This window comes from Nansenia antarctica, assembly GCF_963989245.1.
Source record: "Nansenia antarctica genome assembly, chromosome: 1".
NCBI classification, from domain to species: domain Eukaryota; kingdom Metazoa; phylum Chordata; class Actinopteri; order Argentiniformes; family Microstomatidae; genus Nansenia; species Nansenia antarctica.
In genome coordinates this window covers 72,408,482-72,433,091 of record NC_137674.1, presented here as the reverse complement: position 1 = coordinate 72,433,091, position 24,610 = coordinate 72,408,482, and the positions used below count along the sequence as shown (strand labels likewise).

The window sequence follows — 24,610 nt, the reverse complement described above, 5'->3', positions numbered from 1 at the left end:
CTCACTGGCTGGCACAAGCAAGCTCCACATGTAGGCTAGTCAAAAAGTTGTTGTTTTTTCAACCTTGCTGTGTGCGCGTGTGCGCGTGTGCGCGTGTGCGTGTGTGTGTGTGGAGAGCAATGGCAGTGAGGGGCCAGGAACTACTTGCTCTACAGTGCTTCGTACAAAAAAACATCTGCTTTCCGAACCAGGGCTCTACGCTAACCTTTTTCACTAGGAGCACATGTGCTCCTAAATGAAAAATGTTAGGGGCACACAAAGAAATTTAGGAGCACAGTGAAAAATGTAATTATAACACATTTTTATTAGTGATTTTGCAATTTTTGCACCAAAATCACACATTGGCCCATGCCTACAGCCCTACTAGACGCAGAGTTGATGGCATTGTATTATGGTAACTAGCTGTGTCAAGTTCTCCTGGTTAGCAGCATGTTCATTCATTCATCCATGTCATGCCTGTCAGCTAGCAGCTAGCAGCCCAGCCAGGCTTTAGGGCTAGGTCTGTCAGCTAGCAGCCCAGCCAGGCCATGCAGAGGTCTGTCTCCATGCTGCCCACCTCCCTGCTGCTGGGTCAGGCTACATCAGTCACACACGGTGGCCAGACAACTCCACATCTAGGGGTATTAAACTACCCCACATCCAGATGACCAGTCCCCAGCCCCATGCTGCCCGGGGTGGTGACATGTGGAGGTGGCCAGCCCAGCACGGTGCCTCTGCGGCGGCTAGCTGTTAGCACACCACCATCCCCGGGGGTCCCACCTCTCTGCCACACTCAAGTACAACATGTTGCATTTTCATGCCATTAGGCAACTTGCTTCCTAGGGTTTCCTAGGATTAGAGATGCATTTGGACTTCTGGAGTACCTCCACTACTTTCAATGGGTTCTGAAGGTCTGAGAGCTTTCTACTTCCTACCCTGGGTAGTTAACCCTGGTTGTAACCTTGGGTTCAAATCTGGAGTGTGTGGGACCAAATCTGTAGATGTGGTGAGCAAATGAAGCTAATGAAGCTTGAGATGAGAAAAGGGCGCATGTCTCTTTAAGGCCCAAAAGGGAGTTAGCGATTAGCGATGTTAGCTTAGCGCCAGTTTAACAGAAGTAACTTCACTTTTAACATGACTTCCCGTGGTCGTAGCGGGCTGGCTGACGGCTTAAAATGTGGCCACACGGTTCGCGCAGATTTATTTTTAGAATTAAAAAAAAAAAAAAAAACTGTACTCGCACGTGTGCTCGTGAATTTATTTCTCTAGTCGCACAGATGTATTTTGCGAGTGAAATGGTCGCACTGTAGAGCCCTGCGAACACGTGCACTCTGCACAGACGCCACATAGAGGACTGCAGCGAGTGCTCCGATTGCTTTTCCCTGACCGTTCCCATATAGATTACTCTTGGCTTATCGACAGAACGTTGTCACTTAAACATTGCTTATGTAACTCACCACTTACTTCTGCCTATTTGCAGAGAGGGGGAAGTGAAAAAGAGGAAATGGCTTTGGAACGAGCAGGTCTGGTCAGTCTGTAGACCTTGTGGTCTGTGACCAGGGTTCTAGCTAATTGAATCAGTCATATTTGTTGGCTTAATGCTACGTGATACAGTGCTGAATTACCATTACGTGGTGGCACAGTAGCAAGACAGTGTAAAGCCTTAAGTACCAGCAACCGGTTTGTCAATGTCTTCCTTGTTTGTTGGAGGACCACGTATACAAGCCTGGTCGTTCTAGCCGTAACTGACGAACCGGAGGTAGAACCGGACCGTTGTAAGGTTCTCCTGCTGGGTCTCGGTGAGCAGTAACCAGGGAACCCCGCACTTACTTCCACTATTACCACATGAAAGAACCATGATCCATGAACCATGATCTACCAAATTAAAAAATAAAAACACAAACAGGATGTGATGCGGAGCAGTTGGTATCCATCTTACTAGGGGTGTAACGGATCACCTAACTCACGGGTCGGATCGTGTCACGGTTTTTGAGTCACGGATCGGATAATTTTTCGGATCAACACAAAACATAAAAATTAAAATAAAAAGCTTTTTCCTCGAATTCTGTAAAAACTAGAGATGCTCCGATCAGGGTTTTTGGTGCCGATCACCGATCACTGGAATCAGTGATCTGCCGATCCGATATCACCGATCACCGATCACAGCGTCGAAAATGGCAATTGAAGCATTCTATTTATTGTGTAGCATTATTTATGTTTTTAATTATTCTTAACACCATTGACATTGTATATTAAGTATTCAAATGAAATTAGGAGATGAGAAAGTATCATGAATTGACAACCATCTGTTTTATTGAATTCACAACCACCTGTAGCTTACTTCAGGAAAAACAAATAAAATGTTAAAATAAAAATCATAATAAATAAAATGTACACTGTCACATCAAATGTGCAACATTCCACTCGAATGAGAGGAACTAGGGGCTCTTAGAGAACTTGGAGCTTATATTGTAGCTTTCCTGAGGAACAATAAACATACCCAAACTAAACTGCAACATAAACAGGCTATAGCCAAATATAAAATACTGTTTCAATCAGTCAGTTTCAAGTCATATTTAGGAGGAGATAAGACAGCAAGTCAGCAATAATCAATAAAACAAAAAAACAAAACATTGCACCTAAGGAGATTTCAGACTCAAACCTTACTTCTGATTAAGCAGCATCACTGGCAGATTAGCCTTGAGAAATACAAGTATCTCAGCGTTTTTGGCACTCAGCCTGTTCCTCTTATCATCTAAAATATGTCCTGCTATGCTGAAAAGTCGCTCGCTATCTACACTTGTGCAAGGTGCACAGAGGAAGACCTAAAACTCGCGCGCTAATAGTTGTTGTTGTTGCTATGGGCCTTAGCCTAGCTTAGTGACTTCCTGCTCGCGGGGTCACATGACGTCACTGAACACTACCTACACTACACTACGCTCGTGAAGTCGCGCTGGAACTCTGACCAGCACTCGTGGAACGCCTCTCGTCCAATCAAAGCACTCGGTCCCTTTATGACGTCGAGCCCAGTGTGCGCTTCGGCGCTCTCGGAGCGAATCGACGAACGCAGCAAATGCCGTATGATATTCGTGGTATTGAAAGACCTTGCGTGCGTTCCTCCGCGAGGAATTTCTTTTGAGCAGACATTACAAACTGCATATTTGTTGTCTCTTTCAGACACTGTGTAATATTGCCAGACTGGCGACGCCATTTCTCTATGTAAACTGATCGGCCGTGTTTGATCGGCCGTTTTGAGAACTCCGATCAAAACCGATCAAGGGCATATCGGCCGATATCGATCGGCGCCGATCAGATCGGAGCATCTCTAGTAAAAACACCACTTTTACTGTGTAAAACCCAACAACATTCAAGATGTAAAAACTGGTATATGTGTGTATTAGGGCTGCACGATTTGGGGGAAAAATCGAATTGCGATTATTTGGACAGATATCGCGATTGCGATTAATTTGCGATTATTATTTTTTTAAATAGCAAAAAAAAAAAAAAAAAAAGGAAGTTTTTGTAAAGTGTGGCCATATCTCCGGCTAGGAAGGTCGTATCAACGTGCAGTTTGTTTGTACGTCTTCAGGGGACTTAGAGGCTCCCTCCTCTAGCACCCCCACAGCCCGAGCTACGAGTGAAAGAACTAAACTTACATTGGGTTGCTTTAAAGTTGGGTTGCTTTAAAATCAAGCTTCAGATTAAAACATGTGATGGAGCATTACTAACCTGACTCAGGTGGTTTGTTTCACACAACCATCTAGGAAAGCTTAATTGGAAGCTGTTTGGAAAAGGGCAGGTACTTTCAAAAAATACTTGGCAGGTGATTGGATGAATCTATCTATCACCTATTTTCAGAGAGCATTACCACATGATATCATCAAACTATTAACTGCTCTAATTCTAATGCAAGGATGAGAACTTAAAAGATATGAATTGGGACAACATATTTATTTATGGATTTTTTAAACAGCAACACCATTTTGTTTCTCTCAACAAGTGTATATTTTTTTGCTAGCTACCGAAACGTGGGCGTTTCACGTGCGATGTTGTTGGTGTGCGTTCATTGACGTTGACGTTCATTGACGTTCACGTTCATTGTTGACGTTCATTGACGTTGACGTTCATTGACGTTGAATCCGACGCGCTGTATGACGTATCCCATACGGGTAGTGGTGGTCTAGTGAGTTGGACTTGTGATCGGAAGGTTGTGTGAGTTCAAATCCCTCCTGAAACCACACCACTACTAGTGTGCCCTTGAGTAAGGCACTTAGCCCTCAGTTACTCCAGGGGGAATGTCCCTGTAATTCGTAATTGTAAATCGCTTTGGATTAAAAGCGTCTGCTAAATAGCAAAAAAAAATAAAATAAAAAAAAATAAATAAAAATAAAACGCAGGCAAATCGCAGGCTTTGCGATTAGCTAATCGCATCATTTCAAATCGCGATTTCGATTTAAAATCGATTAATCATGCAGCCCTAGTGTGTATGTATATATATATATATATATATATATACATACATAACATATTCTACACTCAAACATTAGGCTACATATTAAACAGAAACACACATTCAACTTAAATGATGCAGTAGGAGAGAGGGAGGAGGCACCTGGTTGCAGCAGTGAATCACTGGGCTCTTTAAAGCAGACAAATAAACATGTTTTATGCCACTTTTAACTAAATAATAAAGTGAAACCTTACTTTAAACATGGTATGAAAAAATTGGCTACATTATCAGAAGTTGTCAAGCTGCCTTTTTCGTGCCTCCCGGCAACACACCAGGGTGATGTCGCGGCAAATGTGTGGCCATGCTCGTACGACTTTCTCGTTGCACAACGCTTAAACACCGTAACTTTTTTATCGACCGCACTTCCAATGACACTGTCCGTCATTGTTATAATTGACAGAGAAGCCAAAGTGCTCCCATACATGGGATTTAAATGACGAGGGAGGCATTGAGTTCTTCTCTGTCGCCAACATTAGCAGCACTCGCCATGATACACTTGGGCTGCGTTCGTAAATTTGCTCTGAGAGCGCCGGAGAGCACACTGGGTACGACGTCATAAAGGGACCAAGTAATTTGATTGGACAAGAGGCGTTCCATGAATGCTGATCAGATTCCAGAGCGAATTTACGAACGCAGCCTTGTTGTTCTGGATTTTTTTTTTCATTATCAACCTATCATTGCGCTTTAGAGTAAAACAAAGCACGCAACTGTCGCGTCTATCTTTTCATGGCAACTCTACATTGTGATTTACAAGGGATATTAACTAATATTAAGTAATATTATTACTTGGTTACATTTTGCAATTGATCCGCGGTACACATGCGTGCCGAACCGTGGGGGGCGATCCGTACGGATCAAAATAAAAACCCAAAAGGTAGGAGGTTCAACTCGTTCAACTCATATGAATAGACGTGTAACCGAATCAGCACGGGTCTCATCCCCGTAACGTTATCCTCTCTCATCGTTGGTGCTCAGCGACTGACGAGAACAACAACAAGCGGTCTTAGTGACGTTCCGGACCTTGACAACGCAACCGAGACGACCTCGGCGGTGGCCTTTGAAAAACAACATGGCCTCCGCGCTCGTCAAGGACGGTACTGTTGAAGGTGAGGCCGTCGTTGAAGCGCCTTGGTCTTTAACCCCCCCAGCAATCATTTCCAAGGGAACAATACCACACGAGAGAGAGAGAGAGAGAGAGAGAGAGAGAGAGAGAGGGGGGGGGGGGGGGGGGGGGTTAGAAGAAAAAAGAGAAAAAGAGATTGTGGTATGTGAAGTGTTGTCTGGGAATTTCATTTCCTCTGTCATTACTTCCAAAAAACTCGAAGCGAGGATTCAATCTCAGGCATGTACACCAGAAGGGCCAACATTCAATAAAAAGGGCACCAGACGAACGCGAGTCTACACAAGGTATTCAAGGTACTGTTCAAGCCCCCCTAACGTCATTAGGCAGTGGGGCGTCAGAGAGAGGGGGGGGGGGTGGAACGTCAACACTTTTTTTTTTTTTTTTAATGACAATAAATGAGGTGGCAGGATAAACAGGCCTTGTTCCCCCGGTGTAGAACATAATGTGATTGGCTGTGTTTACTCTGCTGCTGACGCCGGTAGGCCGAGCGCCGGCCTTGATGAATGATTGATGAGCTTGTGTTGCGGACCGAAGCGCGGCGGCCAAACGCTACCTGAGGAAGGAGATACTGTACACCCTGTCTGGCAGAGCGTCTCCCAGAGACACAGGACACCCACGCCCAGGGACACACACACACACACACGCACATAGGACTGGCATGTTAACAAACACAAGGCTTAACAAAGACGGAGACTAACAAACACACACACACACACACACACACACACATGGCTGGCATGTACACAAGGCTTAACAAAGACAGACACTAACAGACACAGACACACGACTGGCATGTACACAAGGTTTAACACACACACACACACACACACACACACACACGGCTGGCATGTAATAACAAACACAAGGCTTAACAAAGACAGAGACTAACAAACACACACAGACACACACACACAGGCACACACACACAGGCGCACACACACACAGGCACACAAACACAGGCACACAAACAGACACACACACGCTAAAGCTGGGGCTAGGAACACAGCCCACCAGGGGGTTAACTAGCCTTGTGGTGTTCGCTCACTGCAAATAATGTGGAGAAGTGTAGAACCAGGACCCAGCATGTTGAACTGATAATGAAAGGACTGTGAGCCACAACAAACACAGAGGACGGCCCTCAGCTGCAGGAGTTTCATGTTCACAGACATTGTTTCAAATTGGTAAAAAAAAATAAAAAAAATACTATTCAAATACATTAACAACTTCAAACTGCTACTGCTAATAAAACGAGGCGAATAAAAGCGAGGGAGTAAAAAAAGTTCCCGTAATAAAAAGAAAAGAAAAAGCCACCGGCGGGAGCGAATCAACTCGAAATGAAAGCAATTAGAGAGGCGTCCTGACAACGCCGGGCGGGCCTGGGTGCAGAGGGTCGTAAAGACGGCGGGACCGGGGAGGCTGACAGAGAGAGAGGAGACTCTGGGCCCCGGGCCGTAATTAACACACACTTCTCATGCCTCGCTGGCATCTCTGCTCCAATCAGAAGACGTCAATTACCAGGTTCAGAGAAGCACAAAACAGGCCTCGGTCTGGGGGGGGGCTGATGGGAGCCAGCGGTTCACCAATCACAGAGCCCAGAGAGAGCATGTTAACCTAGCTTAATTAAAAGCGCTGCTGCCGAAACGACTACAGGGTAATCACACCCGTGGTCCCGGGGAAAGTCCCCGAATGTGGGAATGTTAAAGGGGATGGAAGAACCGAATTCCTAAAGTCATCACATTAGGGTATTTTTGCGCACGCACACAGACACACACACACAAAGCAAAAACAGCTGACGTTGGGAGTAGGTTGACCTTGGACCGAGTGAGTGCGATCTCTCTGGCGTTTCACTCAGCCCTTATTTCGCTGCGGCTGCCAGCGAGCTTCACCATCTATAGAAGTCAAACGGCGCTGGCCGCCCTCCCATCATGCTATTTTGAGCAGCCCCTCCACCCTGCTCCGTATGTTTGGGTGCTCCTCTCACTGGAGGGGCAGCGACAGCAGAGGGCGAGGATCGTTATCATGTCACACGTGAGAGGTTAGATGCGTGTTCCAGATCGCAATCCTTTCCTTTTTCGGGACTCCCCCATTTCATCAGGAAAAAGAGCATTCCTAACAGTCAATGCTGTGAAATACCAGTATTGAACCATCCCAAGTATTGGAGCATACCGAATAGGTCGTTTTGGGCCCCTTGGGGAGGCTAAGGACAAAATAATAATCCCTTGCTTTGGCTTGACCCACACACACACACACTGTGTAAGACCGTGCTGCTCGATAGAGCGAGCTAAGTAAAGTGACTAATCAGAATTGAGAGCACGTCAGATGTTCTTTCCTCTCTTCTCCTCTCAGAACCCAGACTCAATGGAGAGAAAGTCGCCTGAAAGTCATCCAGCTGATTTCTCGAAAATTGTAAATGGCTAACTGCATATTGAGGGGAACTTTCTCCATTTGTTAAACTGAATTAATGTGGGGGCTTGTTCGCGGCGCCCGTGATATTGCTTCCCCCCCCCCTTCGCCCCTTCGCCTTGTGAAATGACATCAGCCATTAGGTTTAATACGAATCTTCATCGAGCCAGTTCTTCTGAAACAATCAAAGTACCAACGGGTGCGTACTCCCAGTAGGCTGGCCTTATTAACATTCGGTGGGGCCCTCCATTGAAAGTAGGCAATACACTGCTTTGAAACTGTAAATTGTATGTGGAGATAAAATGGCCGGTGAAAATGATTTTGCCAAACCCAGCTCACAATGGCTAAAGAGCTGGCCAATGGAGCGCAGAGCAGCTGCACACTGTATTTAACTTCCTCTCCAAAGTCACACAAGTACAGTGTAGGACTACACGGAGCCAGTCTATTTCGGGTCACTTCCTGAAACATGGTGCGTTTACCAGAAGTGAGTGAATGAAGCCCTGTGTGTGTGCATGAGAACAGACTACACTGCTGCTGACTCTGAGAGTTCCCGTGACTAACCCACTGGGCTTGTAAAAACAAAGATGGTTCCTGTGAATCTCGACGTCAGCTGCTAGACTACATTCTCTCAAGGACGGTAGTAGGCACGAAACCTTTGAGCGTTCTTGTTATTAAGGCATGGCAACAGAAATGTCACAGACTGTTCATGCTGCAACAAGATGATTCCAGAAAACACAATTAACCATAAGCCCTAAATCGGTAGGAGACTCAGAGGTGTGACGATGTCAAGGATCAAGCCCTTTTTCACACTTCTTCAAGCAACTTCCCCGGTGGCGATTACCATCCATCATCAGAACGTTCTGGAACTTCTCTGAAATCGGTCTGCACTGCTATTGAAGCGTGCTTTACCAAGAAAAACCCTTAGGTTGCAGTGTGACAATGAATAAGATGAATTATAGGCCTACTCTCAAGTGTACTCTGCTCTTCAATGTGGGTGCCGTTGGAAAGTAAGAGTGAAATTCTTATGACGAACAATGTGAACATAAATTCAGACCTCAGTTTCAACTCCCAACCGTAAAACGTCTATGAAACAAACAGCAGTGGGACTGCAGCCAAAACACGAGGCCGCACCTACGCAGAAGCACTGTGACAAAGGTGTGGGCTGCATTAAGAGGTATTTGGTTAGCAGCGTCACACTGACAAGCATGTGGTTTTCTACTCTTCCGATGAACAGCCCCAGCATGGGGGGGGGGGGGGGGGTCAAAGCAACTAATTTCTCCTCATCTCATAACTAACAGGAATCGACAAGAGTCACAAACTGAGAGGAACAGACAACCAAACCAACCATTTGCATATGTTCCCTTTACAGAACTGCTTCACTGGCTCAGTGTGCAAGCAGCATGAATTATTTAAATGTCATGTAAAAAACACACACTAGAACAGATAGCAAGGAGCTGTCTGGCCCAGTGATCGTTTCCTTTTCTAAATGGCACAGGGACCTCAGTAATATCATCTTTAATAGTGTTGGAGGTTTGCACAATGGAAAACCAAATTACCTTACAGAATACAAGAACATCATTCAAACTTTGCTTCACTTCCACAGTTGCAAGTTCATGAAACTGCATGAAGCTGCCAAGCACAGTCTCCAAACTACATAGGCTATACAATTTAGCTGCCAAGCACAGTCTCCAAACTATACAATTTAACTGAACGGTCGATTCGCCTCCCTTTCAGACTGAACTTGCATCATGTAATTGGATAAGATACCATCAATCTTCCCTCAAACTACATCCTCTGAGATAGTGTCAAACTAAATCATTCTGGAGAAGCATGAATACTTCAATTCCCAAGTAATACAAACTAGGCTATTTAAATGACTAGCTTTAGATTCCTCATTCCTTAGTGGGGTACTCCCCCAAACACAAAGGAATAACATAAATGGGATCTTCCACTCTAATTACATTTTATAGCCTAGTTGTCTAGCACCTTTCAAAGTAGTACACCACCCCAGACAGCTTTTATGTTCATTGAATGTTCATTTTATGTTCAGCCTTAGATTAGGCCTATATCAATTTCTCTCAGAATCACCAGACTTCAAAAAAGTCCATAACATTCAAACTCAACTCTGAAATACTTTGCCAACGGTAATGTGTCAGTTTTAGTTTCCAAATAAATGTTCTTATCCGTTTTAAACATACTCAATCGATCTAACTTGTTTCCAGACAAATGCACAAGTAGACCTCTCACGCTGTCAACAATAATCAGTCTGTTGGGTTGCAACATAATGCTATCAAAGTGAAATCAAAACGTACCTTTTGGATTGGAACTTACCAAAATGTACACACATATCAAATAAAAGCAGACAATCTCTATTTTAACCTAATTGGTGATTGTTTTAGTTAAAATCCAAACTTCAGGAGTGTAGAGCCAAAAGAAGAACAAATGCTTCATTGTCCCATTACTTACGCAGGGCAGTACTATATTCACAAAATTAATGGACTTCAAAAGGGCAAAACAAATATACAATTGTTTTATTGCCATGCAATCAACTTGTCAGTCAATTGTTGGAATTTGGTATTTTATGCTCTAGGTAGGCAAAGGGTCGGCCATAGACGCAGGCCCTGCAGCAATTAGGGGTTCAGTGCCTTGCTCAAGGACACCTCGGCACGTGGCTAGCCAGGGTTCGAACTGCCGCTCTGGCAACCTTGCGATCATTAGACGCCGGCTCTACCTCCAGAGCCACAGCCGCCCCACACAAGCTGACCGACAACAGCAACTAAAGATCCAAAGCGAGATGCACACAAACTACTGGAGGTGGGTGACTATCAAACCCAAGAGCAAAACAACTGTACTTTTGACATATCTTTGGCATTTCGCAGACGCTTTCATCCAAAGCAACTTAGCCTACAACAAAATACATTTGTCTAAGTAAGTGAATCATCTATCCATCAGTCTTCACAAGAAATAGAGTGGAGCATCGCTTTAAGGCTTAAAAACTAGTCCCTGAATTCTTAAGTGTCACTTTGAAGAATTAAGACGCTAACATTCAGCCAATGACTTTCATTAATCAACCGAGGGCAGGGAAGTACTTTCAAAGATGAATTCTGAGGCTTTTAATACAATTTAGCACCCCATTTGTCTTGACATGGTCTGCGGGCAGAATGGACTGATAAGCAATAGGCTGGATCAAGAAATGCTCTTCTGGATATTGAGGTTTTGGTAGGCTATCAATGAATAGACTATATGTAAAATAGGACATAATGGCATCGCTTTTACAGTACGGGATCATCACTTCAGTTTTAGCAGTACCCAAAAGAGCTTGCTCTTTAATCGTCTAGGATCTAAATAATTCAGAGCTGAAGAAGGTTTGTGAGTCTGGAGAGTCTGGGAGTCTGGGGCAGAGTGAGGGTGCTCCTGGGTGGCGTGGCTCAAACAGATTGTGTCTTCAGATTGGGATTTAATCTGGGAGGCAGCAGCAGGGGTGTGTGTGGATTAGGTGCCCACACCTGCGTAGTTAGAACATATTATCTGGCAAGTGCCAAGTCTGCACTACAGCCAGCATACCCCTATTCCCAGGAAGTTTTTATAAAAAAATATATTGTGCTAATCCGGGAAGCATGTGAATATCTCCTGTAAGTTTCATATCTAAAAGCATGCAGACCCAAGCTCTCAAAACATCCCCAGGGTCTTCCTGACATTTCCACCAAGGGCAAACGTGACAGACTGTTGATCTGGAGAACACAAACACACCCTGCCCGCCCTGATTCCCCTGGGTACAAGGTGTGTCAGGAGGGTTGCCGTTGATGTGCATGTTGTGGTTTCTATTGAATTATCTTATATTAAAAAAACACTGGACTTTGTGTGGCAGGAAGACAACAAACAAGCTTCACTGACTACAAGTCTTAAAGGTATGATATATCTCCAGGGAGTGGTGTGTGTGTGTGTGTGTGTGTGTGTGTGTGCGTGTGTGTGTGCGTGCATGTATGTATCTATCTATGTATGTATGTATGTATGTATGTGCGTGCGTGCGTGCGTGCCTGTGTGTGTGTTCAAGGCTTGAGTTCAAGCCTCGAACATGCCTTGAGAAGACGTTCAGCATAAAGCTGGAATTGGATGACGCACATGAATCTGAGCCGTGTGAGTCAGTCAGTCAGTCTGTCCCTGAGTCCCTAAGGGCTGACCACGTCTCCCTGGAGAGGGAGCAGCAGAAAACCCATGCCTGGGAAAGATGCTCGGGGTGTGGATGCTTTCTGGGGCAACTCAAAACACGCACATTTAAACGTCTGCTGGGTACAGACAGAATCTCAATTATAGCTGGCATGCATACACACTGCACCTTTTAAAAAGACTTGACATTCTGAAAATGAACGCCTGCATCTAGGTGTGGTCTAGCTAGTTAGTTCGTCCACGTTTGTCCTCACAGAGCAAACCTGACACGGCAGAGCAGACTAACCAGCGTTACTGTGGACCGGGGGAGCGAATGCCTGCTGACTTTGCCTTCACAGAGGCAGAAAGACTTTAATTATGACAGAGTGTGGTTAATTAGAAACATCCATCCATGTGCAGAGCAGACCGTTGATGCCCTTCTGAGGGCTGCGTCTTTGTTGCCAGGTCCTCCACTAGCAGCGGAGTCCTAGTCTATGCCATCACGACAGTCACACTCAACAACAGACACCATAGTGCATTCTGAAGCTAATGACTAATGCAGGGTTATGACCTTATGTGGTGCAGCAAGTGACAGAACCATTCCAGTCGTCAGGGTACATCGGAGCTCAAACATGTCATTTCACAAGAACATAAACCTCAACCCATTAACCCTGTTTTTCACGCAGACGGCCTAGATGTGGATCTCTAAATATCTTCCCCAATACAGCTTTCCGTTTCCAAAAACAAGTAATTCTGCATAGTCTTCCTCTGAGGAGACCACTGAGGAACAACTGCGGCCTCGGGCCCCCCGAAACATCCTTCTCACCACACAAACAGCCTGTCAGCAGCGCGCTGAGCACAGAGGCACAGAACACGGACGTTCAACTGGGTCAGTCACTCCGCCTCTTACATAACAGTTAATATCATTTCAGACCTGTTTCCCAAAACTAAAAATGAAGGCGCCCATCGGTTGGTGCCAAGGGTAATTCTTCTTGAAGGTTTTCCGTTCGCACGTCCAAGAGCTCAAGAAAACACAAGACATTCTCCTCAACATAAACACACTGTGCTGCCATGTTACGCATCAGAGCAAACAGTTGTAACAGAGTTGCGGTCTTGATGATAACATTTTGGCGGAGGGTGAAGTTCCTCATCCTAAACATGTTAGCATGTCCTCACGCTCCGAGCCTCCTTGCAGCATCTGAATTTCATTACAGTGTAGAAGGCAAACATTGTAAGCACTAAGCAGCCTTTTTTGGGGGGGGGGATTATGAGAAAATGTTCAACCAGAATGAATCCCTGCAGTGATGTCTCTCCTCTCTGATATTTAATCAAACAGGCGTAAGCAGACATGCATTAGTCTAAGACTTCAAATATTTGCCTACAGGCAATTTCATGCTCGCCATGACATCTTAACAAATCCTACAGACTACCAAGGTCTCAATCCAAGCTGCCCGCCTCTCCCTTACTGTTAACAATGCAAGAGATGTCCACAAACTCATACCGACAGTTATTGATTTTTTTTTCCCTGCCCCATTGTGTCTGTCGAAGGCTGTTTTCAGAACACAGTTTCCTTTCCCAGGCAGAGGGGACGTGAACGGGCTACCCCCTGCCAGTAACATTGTGGGGTCACATTTTTTCACAGGTCGTGGTATGTGGCTCCTGAATGCACAGGATGTTATGCGGTTTGGGAGACATTTCCTTGCTTGGTCTCAGGAGGGACGTGATTTATCTAGCCTCAGTCATGATATGGACACCTGAGACTCAAGTCCTTTTGGTGCAAACTGAGTTCTTCTAATAATAAGTTTCCTGACAGAAACTCACCCAAAGCATATATCATAGAACTGAGAGGAAAGGACTTTTCCATCTATTCTAATCTAAACTGCACTGTTTCAATACAATTGTCATAGCCACTCCTGCACGGACCTTTTACAGACGGCTTGTAGTCCTCATACAAACCAACTTTGACAGTCTACCGGTAATTCTATACTGTAAAACCCTGGAGGCGTTCTACTCACCTATAGTACCGAGACTGGAGGTACGTTGAGCAAACCGCTTTGGACACGTGGCTGGCTGAGCCAAAGTCTATCACCTTCACCCTGTACGGCTGCCTCACGGGGTCCACCAGCATAATGTTCTCAGGCTTGAGGTCCGCGTGGATGAGACCCATGGTCTTGAGCTTCCTCAGGGCCGTGGCCACCTGCTGCAGCACGGGCCGGATCACCTTCAGGGGCAGCGGGCTGAACTTGTTCTGCTTTAGGAAGTCGTAAAGGTTCTGCTCCAGCATCTCGAACACCAGGCAAGTGTGGCTGCGGTGCTGGAAGCACTCGAAGGCCCGCACCAGGTTGTGCTCGTCCGCGTTCTCCCCGCTCAGACGGGCCAGGATGCCCACCTCGATCTGGCCCTGCCGCGCGTACGACGGGTGGTTCTTTAGGATCTTCACCGCCACCACCTCCCCGGTGCCCCGCTTCCAGCACTTCACCACCTGGCCGAAGGTGCCCCGGCCCAGGAAATCCAGCACCTCATAGGTGTTCTTCATGGAGCACAGGACCTCATGCTGCACCAGCTGGTAGTCCCCATCCCCTCCTCCTGCTCCCCCCACTCCTGCTCCTTGTTTGGAGGGGCCTCCTCCGGCCCCGACGCCCACCGGTGCGGCCGGGTTCCCAACATTCGTCGTTTGCAACATGGCGGGCAACATAGACAGGTCTTCCACTATCTGCATGGCGCTCCCTTGGTTCTCCAGTTCCTCGCTCTTACGTTTCAGCCCGCATCGCTGAGAGCTGTCGGCCGAGTTCAAACCTCCGCAGTCGTTGCCGTCGTCTTCTTCCTCGTCACCTTCTTCTTCCACCCCACCTCCTCCTCCTCCTCTACTGCCTTCTCCCCTTCCACCTCCTCCTGCCCCTGCTGCTCCACTGCTGCCGCCCTTGCTCCTGTCTGTCTGCTCCTGCCTGTCGCCCTGCGAGGGGACCGCCCCTGCGTCCTGCTGGGCCAACGCCGTGCCTCCTGCTCCTGTTGCTTCTGTTGCTCTCCCTGCCGCCGTTGCCGCTGCTCTGGGCTGCTCTCTCCGTACGCCACGCACGGCCACCGTCTGCACCTGGAAGTCCTGCCCGCCGCCACACACTCTCACGCCCGCCGCCGAGTCTCGGGTCACAAAGGAGGGAGCAAGTTTGGTTGGTTGCACTACGCCAAGGGTTCTGCCGTTCAGATAAGTCCGTGGGTGCGCCCTCTCATGGTACACACAGCTGCTGGGCTCGACTTTGAGTTTCTTCACACTGCAAAAGGCACTTGTCTGGGTTTGATAAATGTGTGGTGGGTAGACCAAGACTTGTGAGGCCATACCTAGAAAAAGAGACAGCGAGAGAGAGAGAGAGGTGGGGGAGAGAGAACAGAGAGAAATTAGAATACATTTTTTATAAACCTACTCATAAAATTATGTTTTGAGGCCAATAATATTATTTAAAACTCAAGAGATGGTATGTTAGTAATATAAAGAGCAATGTTCAAGTGAAATGTCAAAATGTCCAATGGTAATCATATTCACCCTGTACATGGCACAAAAATCTTATTTCCGTTTAAGGTTAACAACATCACTGGTGATCAGGGACAATTCAATTCCAATTTAGAGAAACATTTTCAACTATTATAGCTGCTGTTATGTCTGCACATGGATAGAAAAGACACAGCTGCTGGATGCTACAGTTGATGAAGATTAACATAATTTAAAAAACAAAAGAGAAAAAAAAAGATGTAGCCTAATCAAAGGAAATGTGATTTTCACTGGGACAATATATTGATTCTATATAAATGACATTTCCATCTTCTTCCAACAGTGTACAGACAGCACACTCTCCTTAAATCAGGCCCTACTGAACTAGTTTCACACACCTGTGGTAAGAAATTGTTCTACTTCTGAGTCCAGCAATTCTGCCTGTTTTTGTCATTTGTAGCTGCAAAGAAATCACAGATAACCTAATATGGCAGACAGAAGCTTCACTTCTGCATCTGTACTAGTCCTGGAAGGCATTACACCATGGTGCCATTTCTCAAGAGAACGCTGGAAAAATACTGAGGGAGAAAAAAAAAAGATGTTTTTTTCCAAAGCCTGCTCATTCTGTTCCCGAATGTTTGCATGTGCAATTGCATAAGACAGCAACACTAATTTCAGCAACACCACCAACATTACAACATCGTAAATTGAGATAAGTGCATCTGTTCAGATTACGCAGTGTTCTTCCTCTGTTTGTTAGCAGAGGTCAAATGTGGCCACGGTCAGGGATGTTCAGTGGTAACCTGTGGTTCCAGTGCAACAACAAAAATAACTAACACTGATCTCGCCATGACGTCTGCATCACCCCTGCAATGACATCATGGCTGACCTTTTCCCCGTAACAAACGATTGGAGGATGCTTTCAGCTCGGGGGGGAGGAGACTACAGAAAATAAGGGAAACGTGACAGGTTTTATAATGTTGTGGCTTTTGTCTGGGGCCTAAACAAGAGCAGGGAAGTTGGCCCCGGCACAGTGACCTTATCAGTGGCTGTCCTGTGTGCCCTGCTGGAGTCCACAACCTACTTCCTTTCTTCTGGAGCACATCCAGTCACATCAAAGCAGCTCGACCCTCCCGGCTCTTTTGACTTTAATCAACGGCGCATTCACAAAGACAGATTTAGAAGCGGAGCATGCCTCATCCCCGAGCCTGTCACACTAGGCGTCCAAACGACCCCCTCCCCGTCTACCGAATAACAAGACTGGCGCTGATGACTCACAAGGGGCACACAGTAGCACACAGCCTCCCCGCCGAACAACAAAAAAAATAGGTTACAAATTACACCTTTTCAGTTTTGGTGGTTGGAGCTATAATTAAAGGTAACAACTGCGAGAACAGACGCCCCGCTCTCGTCTCCCCAAACTTTGAACGGATGGAGGGCAAGCCAGCAAAGTATTAAGAGTTGAATAGCCTATTCATTACTATTCATAGTCTAACCTATTCATTGTTGCCTACCTGTCTTCACTCTCCTTCACCTCCATATGTGGAGACTTTGTCCTCTCTGTCTGCAGTACCTGCTGGGTCAATGAGGCACACCCTGGCCATGACGATTCCCACCCATGTTTGTTATGAGGACGCAGGGCTGTGTCTGTCTGCCCGGGTTGAACGCCACAGCAGCAGTGCAAAGTGAAAGGGAACCCACAGAAGTGCGCACTATTCAACAGGCTGCCGTCACGTGCTCACTGAGAGGGGAGGCTGCCAATTTCCTTGCTTTGCAAGGCTGACGAGGCAGCACAGGCTGAGAGCTGCTCGACCCTCTTGTTGTTTCAGATTTTTTTCTAAACACCTTTTCACTGCTTAGCCACATAGAAGTTCTAGGAAGAACGTGTGAAGAACCTTTTCAAAATCAAAAACGTAAGTATTGTAATTGTGCCATAGACAATGTTGTGTGATTTTGGGGCTAAACTGATCAGAATTAGATCAAGTACCCCAGTTTCACATCAGGGATCATTATTCATGTTAGATTAGGCCTTTTCAAATTGAATTGAGAAACTTCCCTGGTAACATTTTCAGCCCCACTTTGCATTACAGTGATCGTATTACTGTATAATTGTAGACATGTGTAACAAGCATTGTTATTACTCATTACAACTGTACCAAATGTTACATTGTACTGTCTAACACTAATGTGAAGTATTAGGCCTACTAAATTATCGGATTTAAATGTTCTATCTCGCTCAATCCCTCGATTGAGGAATTAAGCGCCCTTGTCTGTGCGTCCCGCTGGCTTGTCATGACTGGCAGGAACACACCTGAGAGGAGGCCTCGGCGCCCAGCTGAAGCCACACAGACAGAGGCAGTTTGTTGTGTCACCACGGGTGAACGCACCTCATTGTGCGTGTGTTTCCTGCAGTGTTCCTATGGCAGTAGGGAAAACATACAGGGGCCTCCCTGTCTCTAAGGACGCTTATGCAACCAGCCCCGGTAATCAGCAGCACACATCAATACTGGCCCGGTGGACTCATGTTCCTGGTGGACAGCCGGCCCCTGACGTTAGGTCGACATTAGCCCGTAAACCGACTGACACACACAGAGCCGAAACGTGAACGCTGGGTGAACTAACCTAATTTAGGCTACACCCGCCTCCCCCTTCAGCCCCTGCTGTCGTTCGACAACTCTACCCATGTTACTGGGAGAGGGAGGTTAGGCGTAGCCTGCAGGGGGTTGGGCAGGTGCAGAGGGCCTATGGCGGATGAACGGATCAGGATGCTATCACACCGATGCTGGGGAAGACGGAGCTAACAGGCCACGATGACGCTGAGAGGCAACGCCCCCCTTACTTAGCCCCCCAGGTGGGAGCGGCAGACAGGTCAGCCGCGCGTGCGTTCCAGAAGAACAACAACATTTAGCCTAAATAAGAAACAAACAAAAAACTAGGCCCTACTTTCTCAGAACATTTGATTCCCTGTACCCTACCTCTGGCAGACCTAACTCATTTAGCCTACGCTAACTTTAAATAATTTGCCTAGTCAGTGTCAAAACGGTATGTTCGCTAGTCGCCACTTTAGCCAACGACGCGCTGACCGCTTCACATGAGCAGCCGAGTCGCCGGTCTCATCCCTGGCCCCGGCTGACTGAGACGACCATATGGTGGAAAAACACAGCGCTGTGCTTGGACCTAACTGCTCAAATCCATTGTGCCTTCCGGTTACTCAGAAAGGAAAGTTTCCCAAATCCAAGAGACCGGCAAACAGTCAGATAAAAAAAATAAAAAAAATAAAAACATTAGTAAGTCGTCACGACGATAGGAACTGGCCTAGGTTTGGGCTGACAGAGAGCCCGGCCCTCCTCCGGCAAACCTGCTCGACGGAAAGCATGCACGCCTCTTGATAACAACGATGCAGGTCTGTGAGCCGGCCCTCCGGCCTTATTCTGAGCAGGGAGATAAGGCCTGTCCTATTCCCTTGACTGCTCTCTACAAATCAGGCCCTGTGGTACCATTTGGTGACAGGGCGCAAAGAGCCAGGCTTTGGAGACGGGATAACACTATCAAACAGCGGCCATTTTCTCTCTAAAAGGGCTTTTTGTGTCGAACCGTCCAACTGATAGGCGTTGTAACGCTTTAACAGTGGCCAGTGTGTCCCCTGACCCCCCATTCTTTAACACTCTTCCCCTCCTCGACAGTGGCAGAGGGTCTCCAGGACAAAAGGCTCAGGGACTTCAGGGCCTTTAATTCAGCAAAGGCAACAGAATGGCAGCTGCAGACCCCTGCTATTATTACCACCTGAAGCCTGACACCCCCTGGTTGGCCTGGAGGCTCCTCCTGCAGCCTCATGTTACCTCCCTCAAAGCTGCAGGGCTTTTTCAGCAGCCTTCAGCTGCAAGGTAATTGCACACGGTTGACCTTTGACCCTAACCAGGTCAGAATTAATTTGCGGGGAGGAGGAGGGGGGTAGGGAATAAAGATCACACCTGTCCACAGTGACTAAACACTCCTGCGTGGAGAAAAAGGTAAATGTGCGTGAGATGTGGTGAACAGTCACAGCAACTGATATACCAGTGGAAAAACAAATAAAACAAGTTGTGGAAAAGAAAACATGGTCCTCTGAAAGCGGTGCCAGAAGGCTTAGACGTGATGCAGTAAGGGGGTGCAAAGATACTCAGATGGCAAGTAGGCCTAGGACTTAAACTAGGGAGAATATTCTCTCCACATGGGCTCTAAGTTTAAGGCTGCTTGATTCATTTAAAGTAGGGATGCACCGAACATTCGGCCACCGAATGTATTCGGCCGAATATCGCAAAATAAAGCACATTCGGTATTCGGCCGAATGTGTGAAAACACCGAATGTTTACCACCGAATAGTGGCCGTGTTTTGATGACGCAATACAATTAAATATAACTCTCAACAGGCGCGCGGCGACGCGCTTTCAAAACTGGCTGCGTTCGTAAATTCACTCAGGAAGTCCGATCAGCACTCGTGGAATGCCTCTCGTCCAATCAAATGACTCGGTTTCTCTATGACGTCGGGCCCAGTGTGCGCTCCAGCGCACTCAGAGCGACTTTACGAACGCAACCTTACACTCATCTAGCTAGTTAGCTTAGCAGTCGTAGCGGAAGAAGCAGAGTTGTTGCCTTGTTGAAAACATATTCAGACTCCCAGCTGTTCTACACGAGTTTATGACATGCAGCTGTATCATGCGGTGGTTTCTATGCAAACCAGAGACTATAAAAACAAAAGATATTCATTCTGAAATAACATGAACTATTATCCTTACACTCAGGTGGACTCAATTCAACTTGTTGAATGACTTGTTGAAGACATTTAGCATTTGACCTAATTTTAAGAGTGACAAAGGGTCTGAATACTTATGTACATGAGGTATTTCTGTATTTACATTTTAATACATTTGCAAACATTAAAAAACGTTTTTACTTAGATTATGGGGTACTGTGTGTGGATTGATGGCAAATCTATTCAAAAATGTGAAAAAAGTGAAGGGGTCTAAATACTTTCTGAAGCCTATGTAGAGACAAATCATGAATATCATTAACTTGAACCCTGGAAAGCAGTAGAGATTAAATCCCACGATAATTAGTTATAATAAGTTATATATAAAAGTTCTTTTTTTTCGATCTCAATTTCTTTCTTTGAGAAGCATGAATAAAAAGCAAAATGTATTTAGTTTATGCAATGATAAAATTAAAAACTGCCGATACACATTCGGTATTCGGTATTCGGTATTCGGCCAAGTGTTTCCTTAAATTCGGCTTCGGCCTCGGCCAAGAATTTTCATTTCGGTGCATCCCTAATTTAAAGTTTTATTGTTATGTCACATTACACAAGTGTAAGAGAGTAAAATTCTTAGGCTTCGGTTCCTGACATTGCAGCACAAGACAATAAGGCAAGATAAAAAAGTGACAATAGTACAAGACATAAGTAACAAGACAGTAGACTACAGTATAATAAAATAGTACAGGTAGAATGTCAAGTATTGCACTCTGTGGCAGTGGGTGTGTGTGAAGTAAGTAATGTGACATTTAGGTATCTATATATATATATGTATCTGAAATGTGCTATACAAATAAACTTGCCTTGCCTATACAAAGCACTTCTATTTGGCTCAACATAACAGTGTGGTTGCAAGCCTTATAGTTATTTCAGTTACATTGGGCTTGTGATTAGCAAAAGAGTTTGATTTACATTGCTTAGGCCTTATTCTGCCACAACCTTCTAGTAAAGTAGTCTCTGGAGGTCAAGCAGTGCATGGTACCTCCTGCTCTGTAGAGCATGTATTTAGCCTATGTGTGGTGAAAATAGAGAAATGCCCTAACCCTTCAGCCATAAACACAAGAACAGAGAAAACAGGAAGTGGCTGTAATTACACACTCAAAAACATCCCTGTTTTTTTCCCCTTCTTTGGCAGAAACCCCCCCCCCAAACCAAACAATTTCCTCTGGATATTGGCTATGTTTGGATATGACTATGTACTTACAACAGAACAAAGAAGAAGCAATTTATTAGTAAAGGTCTAAGGGGCCTAAGATCTTGTTTGGATAAGGAAGATAAAACAAAGTAAGCTTAGAAAAAGTCCAGACACGGCAAAATACACTACACAGGTCTCAGAAATCCTCTGAAAAAGGCTGGTGGGACATTTCAGTTGTGTCATCATGGAGAATCTAAAAACTTTCCTCTCTTAGGGGATACTCAGCTGTCCAGCAGCTCAGCCCTGAGTGACATCAACCCTGAGGTCAACCAAAAATACTTTCCCAAACATATCCCCTGAGAGGGATATGCTGGAGAGCAATGTACTTTCAGACATTAGTGAGTCTTTAAAATAGTGAGTTTTATGTTCCTCTGAGCCATGTTTAGTATGTGTGAAAGCAGCTGGTGAAAGCGGGAACAAGTCGGCAACTAATAAAAATGTTCAGACTTTTATTCTGAAAAATAAAACATTGTTGTCATTGATTTTCAACAACATTGACGATTATTTAAAATGTTCCGAATAAAAGTCTGAAAATGTGGTCGGTTGCCGACTTTTTCACGCTTTCACCAGCTGCTGTCACATATAGGGTAACTATAAGCCCTTTGAAAAACACAGGGGTCAACTCATGGCAGACTCAATCTCAATTTCAGTGTGCAAAATCCCCCTGACACAAGTTTGTACCGCGGTTTTGAAGTCACGGTTCAATACATTTTCGGTACAGCAGGGTAAAAATTCACAAAACATTTATTTATTTATTTATTTAGCTTTGGTCCGATCCACCTGTCTTTGTCCATCGTCATTGTAGGTAACTGAGAAACCGGAATTCTCCCAAACAGGAGACTTAAGGGATTGCAGGAGGAACTTCAAGCTCTAGTTTAAAGTAAACTAAGCTAAACTATTGACAATCTCTCTGTGACGTGTGTGCGCAGGCGTACTGGCTGAGATTACTTCAACACACAAAAAAGTTCTGCAGCTGTTAAAGAACTCTGCATTCGTTCGAAAGATTTCGGTATGAATGCGTACGGTTACACCCCTAGTGGTGAGTCTCCAACATCCAACCCTACCCCTAGCCAGACAGATTATCCTGCCTGTAGACTGTCCATTTGCTGTCCAGCGAGGTAGGACAGCAGTCACAAGCGTGCCCGCTGCAGAGCTGAACTCCAGATGCTTACAGGCCGGCCCCTGTCGCACCACTAATGCAGGTACTGCAACCCTAGCGACTCAACATCCTGCCTGAATCCACCCTGACGGTGGTGGACCCATAGGGACTACATCTAAACACCTGGAAAAGTGCCAGTCAGCTTCTGATGATCACACGACTACAGCTTGGTTAAGCCTCCCCCCTAACCGGTCACGGCACCACTTTGGTGCCTGATCAATTTCAATTTGCAGTCCAACGAAAATAATTTCAACCAGAAGATCGGTGTTATTCAGTTCCCGGGGAGACTGTAATTACGTGGTAACTGACACAGACAGATCCCCTGTGCATCTCCACTCATCAGGAGCATGAACCCCCAAAAGGTCTGGGTGGTGCACGTGTGCTCAACTGCCCCTTTAACACCATAAGGGGGAGGGCAACATTTATGGTCATGTGAGTGGAGGACTCCTAAAACAGAGAGCCTTAAGGGCACTGATAAAGAACTGTGGAGAGGTCACGTGTTCCAGGAAATAGAGGGCCCTTTATCTTCCAGGCGTGGAGAGGATCATATTTACGAGACGCAGCAGAACAGCATGTATGAGTGAGGGAGTGGTCACGTGGCACAAACACAGCAACCCCCTTCTAAGTCCTGGCTAATAAATGCTAATGGATAAACAAAAGCTGATGCTCAACAAATTGCGTAGAGCGTGCTCCATTTAGAGAGGGGGTTGGGGGGGGGTGGTGACAAACACACTGAGTACAGGGTGGGTCAATAGAGCAAGCGGTGACAGTGGACCTACATTGATCCGCCAGGGGAAGAGGAGAGCATTCGAATGCTCCACCATGGACAGCTGATGTCGACATCGGTGGGTGGGGGCTCTTATACTTAACAAAGGCAAGACACAGAGCCTTATGTCCACACTGTGTGTATATTCCCATAAGCTACTGTGTTTGGCTACATCGCAGAATGAGCTCAAAGTAAAGAGTAAGAAAAAGAAAAAAACGCCCTGCATTCATGGCCTGGGGGTAAGAGGGGAGTGGGGGGGGCTGAGTGAGCACACTCAAAGCAAGATCACATGAGTGCAACAACTTAATCAAGTGTGCTGCTTCAATCAGGAAACCACGAGACAGAGAGCACAGCGCCCCCCCCCCCACACACACACACACACCCATCCAAGTTGTGCATTCTTTGTAAAATAAAGAAGAAAAAATCTGATTTTGACTTATTGGGGGTGCGCGGTAGGTGGTTGTGTTAGCACGTCTTAAAAAGATGGTTCGTGTCGCTAAACACGCTAGCCTAATCACGACACGATTAATAAGGGGATTCGCCCACTCTTGTCCTCAGCATGAAATTGCACATTGTGAGAAGAACACTTGGGTCTGGGGAGAGTTGTCTGGAACGCCCTGTTCAGACTCTCAGACTGTCCCTGCCCCGAAGAGCAGGCCGGCCAAGAGCAGGCAGCGTTTAGGCCTGTGTTAAAAGGGCTCTATTCAACCTTGATGCAGTGCCTCTCACACCAACAACAAGTCTGGGAATTTGGTACTTTTAGTACCCGCAGTATGTCTCTAACTAAAGTGATACCATGAGTCAAAGAGCACTGAGAGAAGAGTGGTGGGGGGAGGGGGCTTTAGTGGGGTTGTTGTTTGTGTTTCTCCACAGGGGAGGGGTTGAACTTCATACTGTGAGGCAATAACACAGGTAACAACTCCAAACTGCTGCCAGTGATTGTCAAGTTGGCAGAGAGGAATGCAAGGCAATAAAGCAAGAGCGTGGTGATGAAACTAGCTAGTTTCGGAATGCACATTTAGGCCACCATAACCGTTATGGCTTTTTACAGGTTGC

The 24,610-nt window shown here is 46.0% G+C and overlaps 1 protein-coding gene across 1 annotated transcript in view; it reads right to left on the bottom strand.

The window, feature by feature from the left end:
- hipk3b (homeodomain interacting protein kinase 3b) overlaps nucleotides 1-24,610 on the bottom strand; it is a gene marked incomplete at both ends in the record, with an annotated part of 56,485 nt that overhangs the window by 30,843 nt on the left and 1,032 nt on the right. The window contains one exon of the mRNA XM_080550409.1: nucleotides 14,177-15,497. Coding sequence (XP_080406535.1) covers nucleotides 14,177-15,497 — 1,321 coding nt within the window. The remainder of the gene's footprint in view (nucleotides 1-14,176; nucleotides 15,498-24,610) is intronic.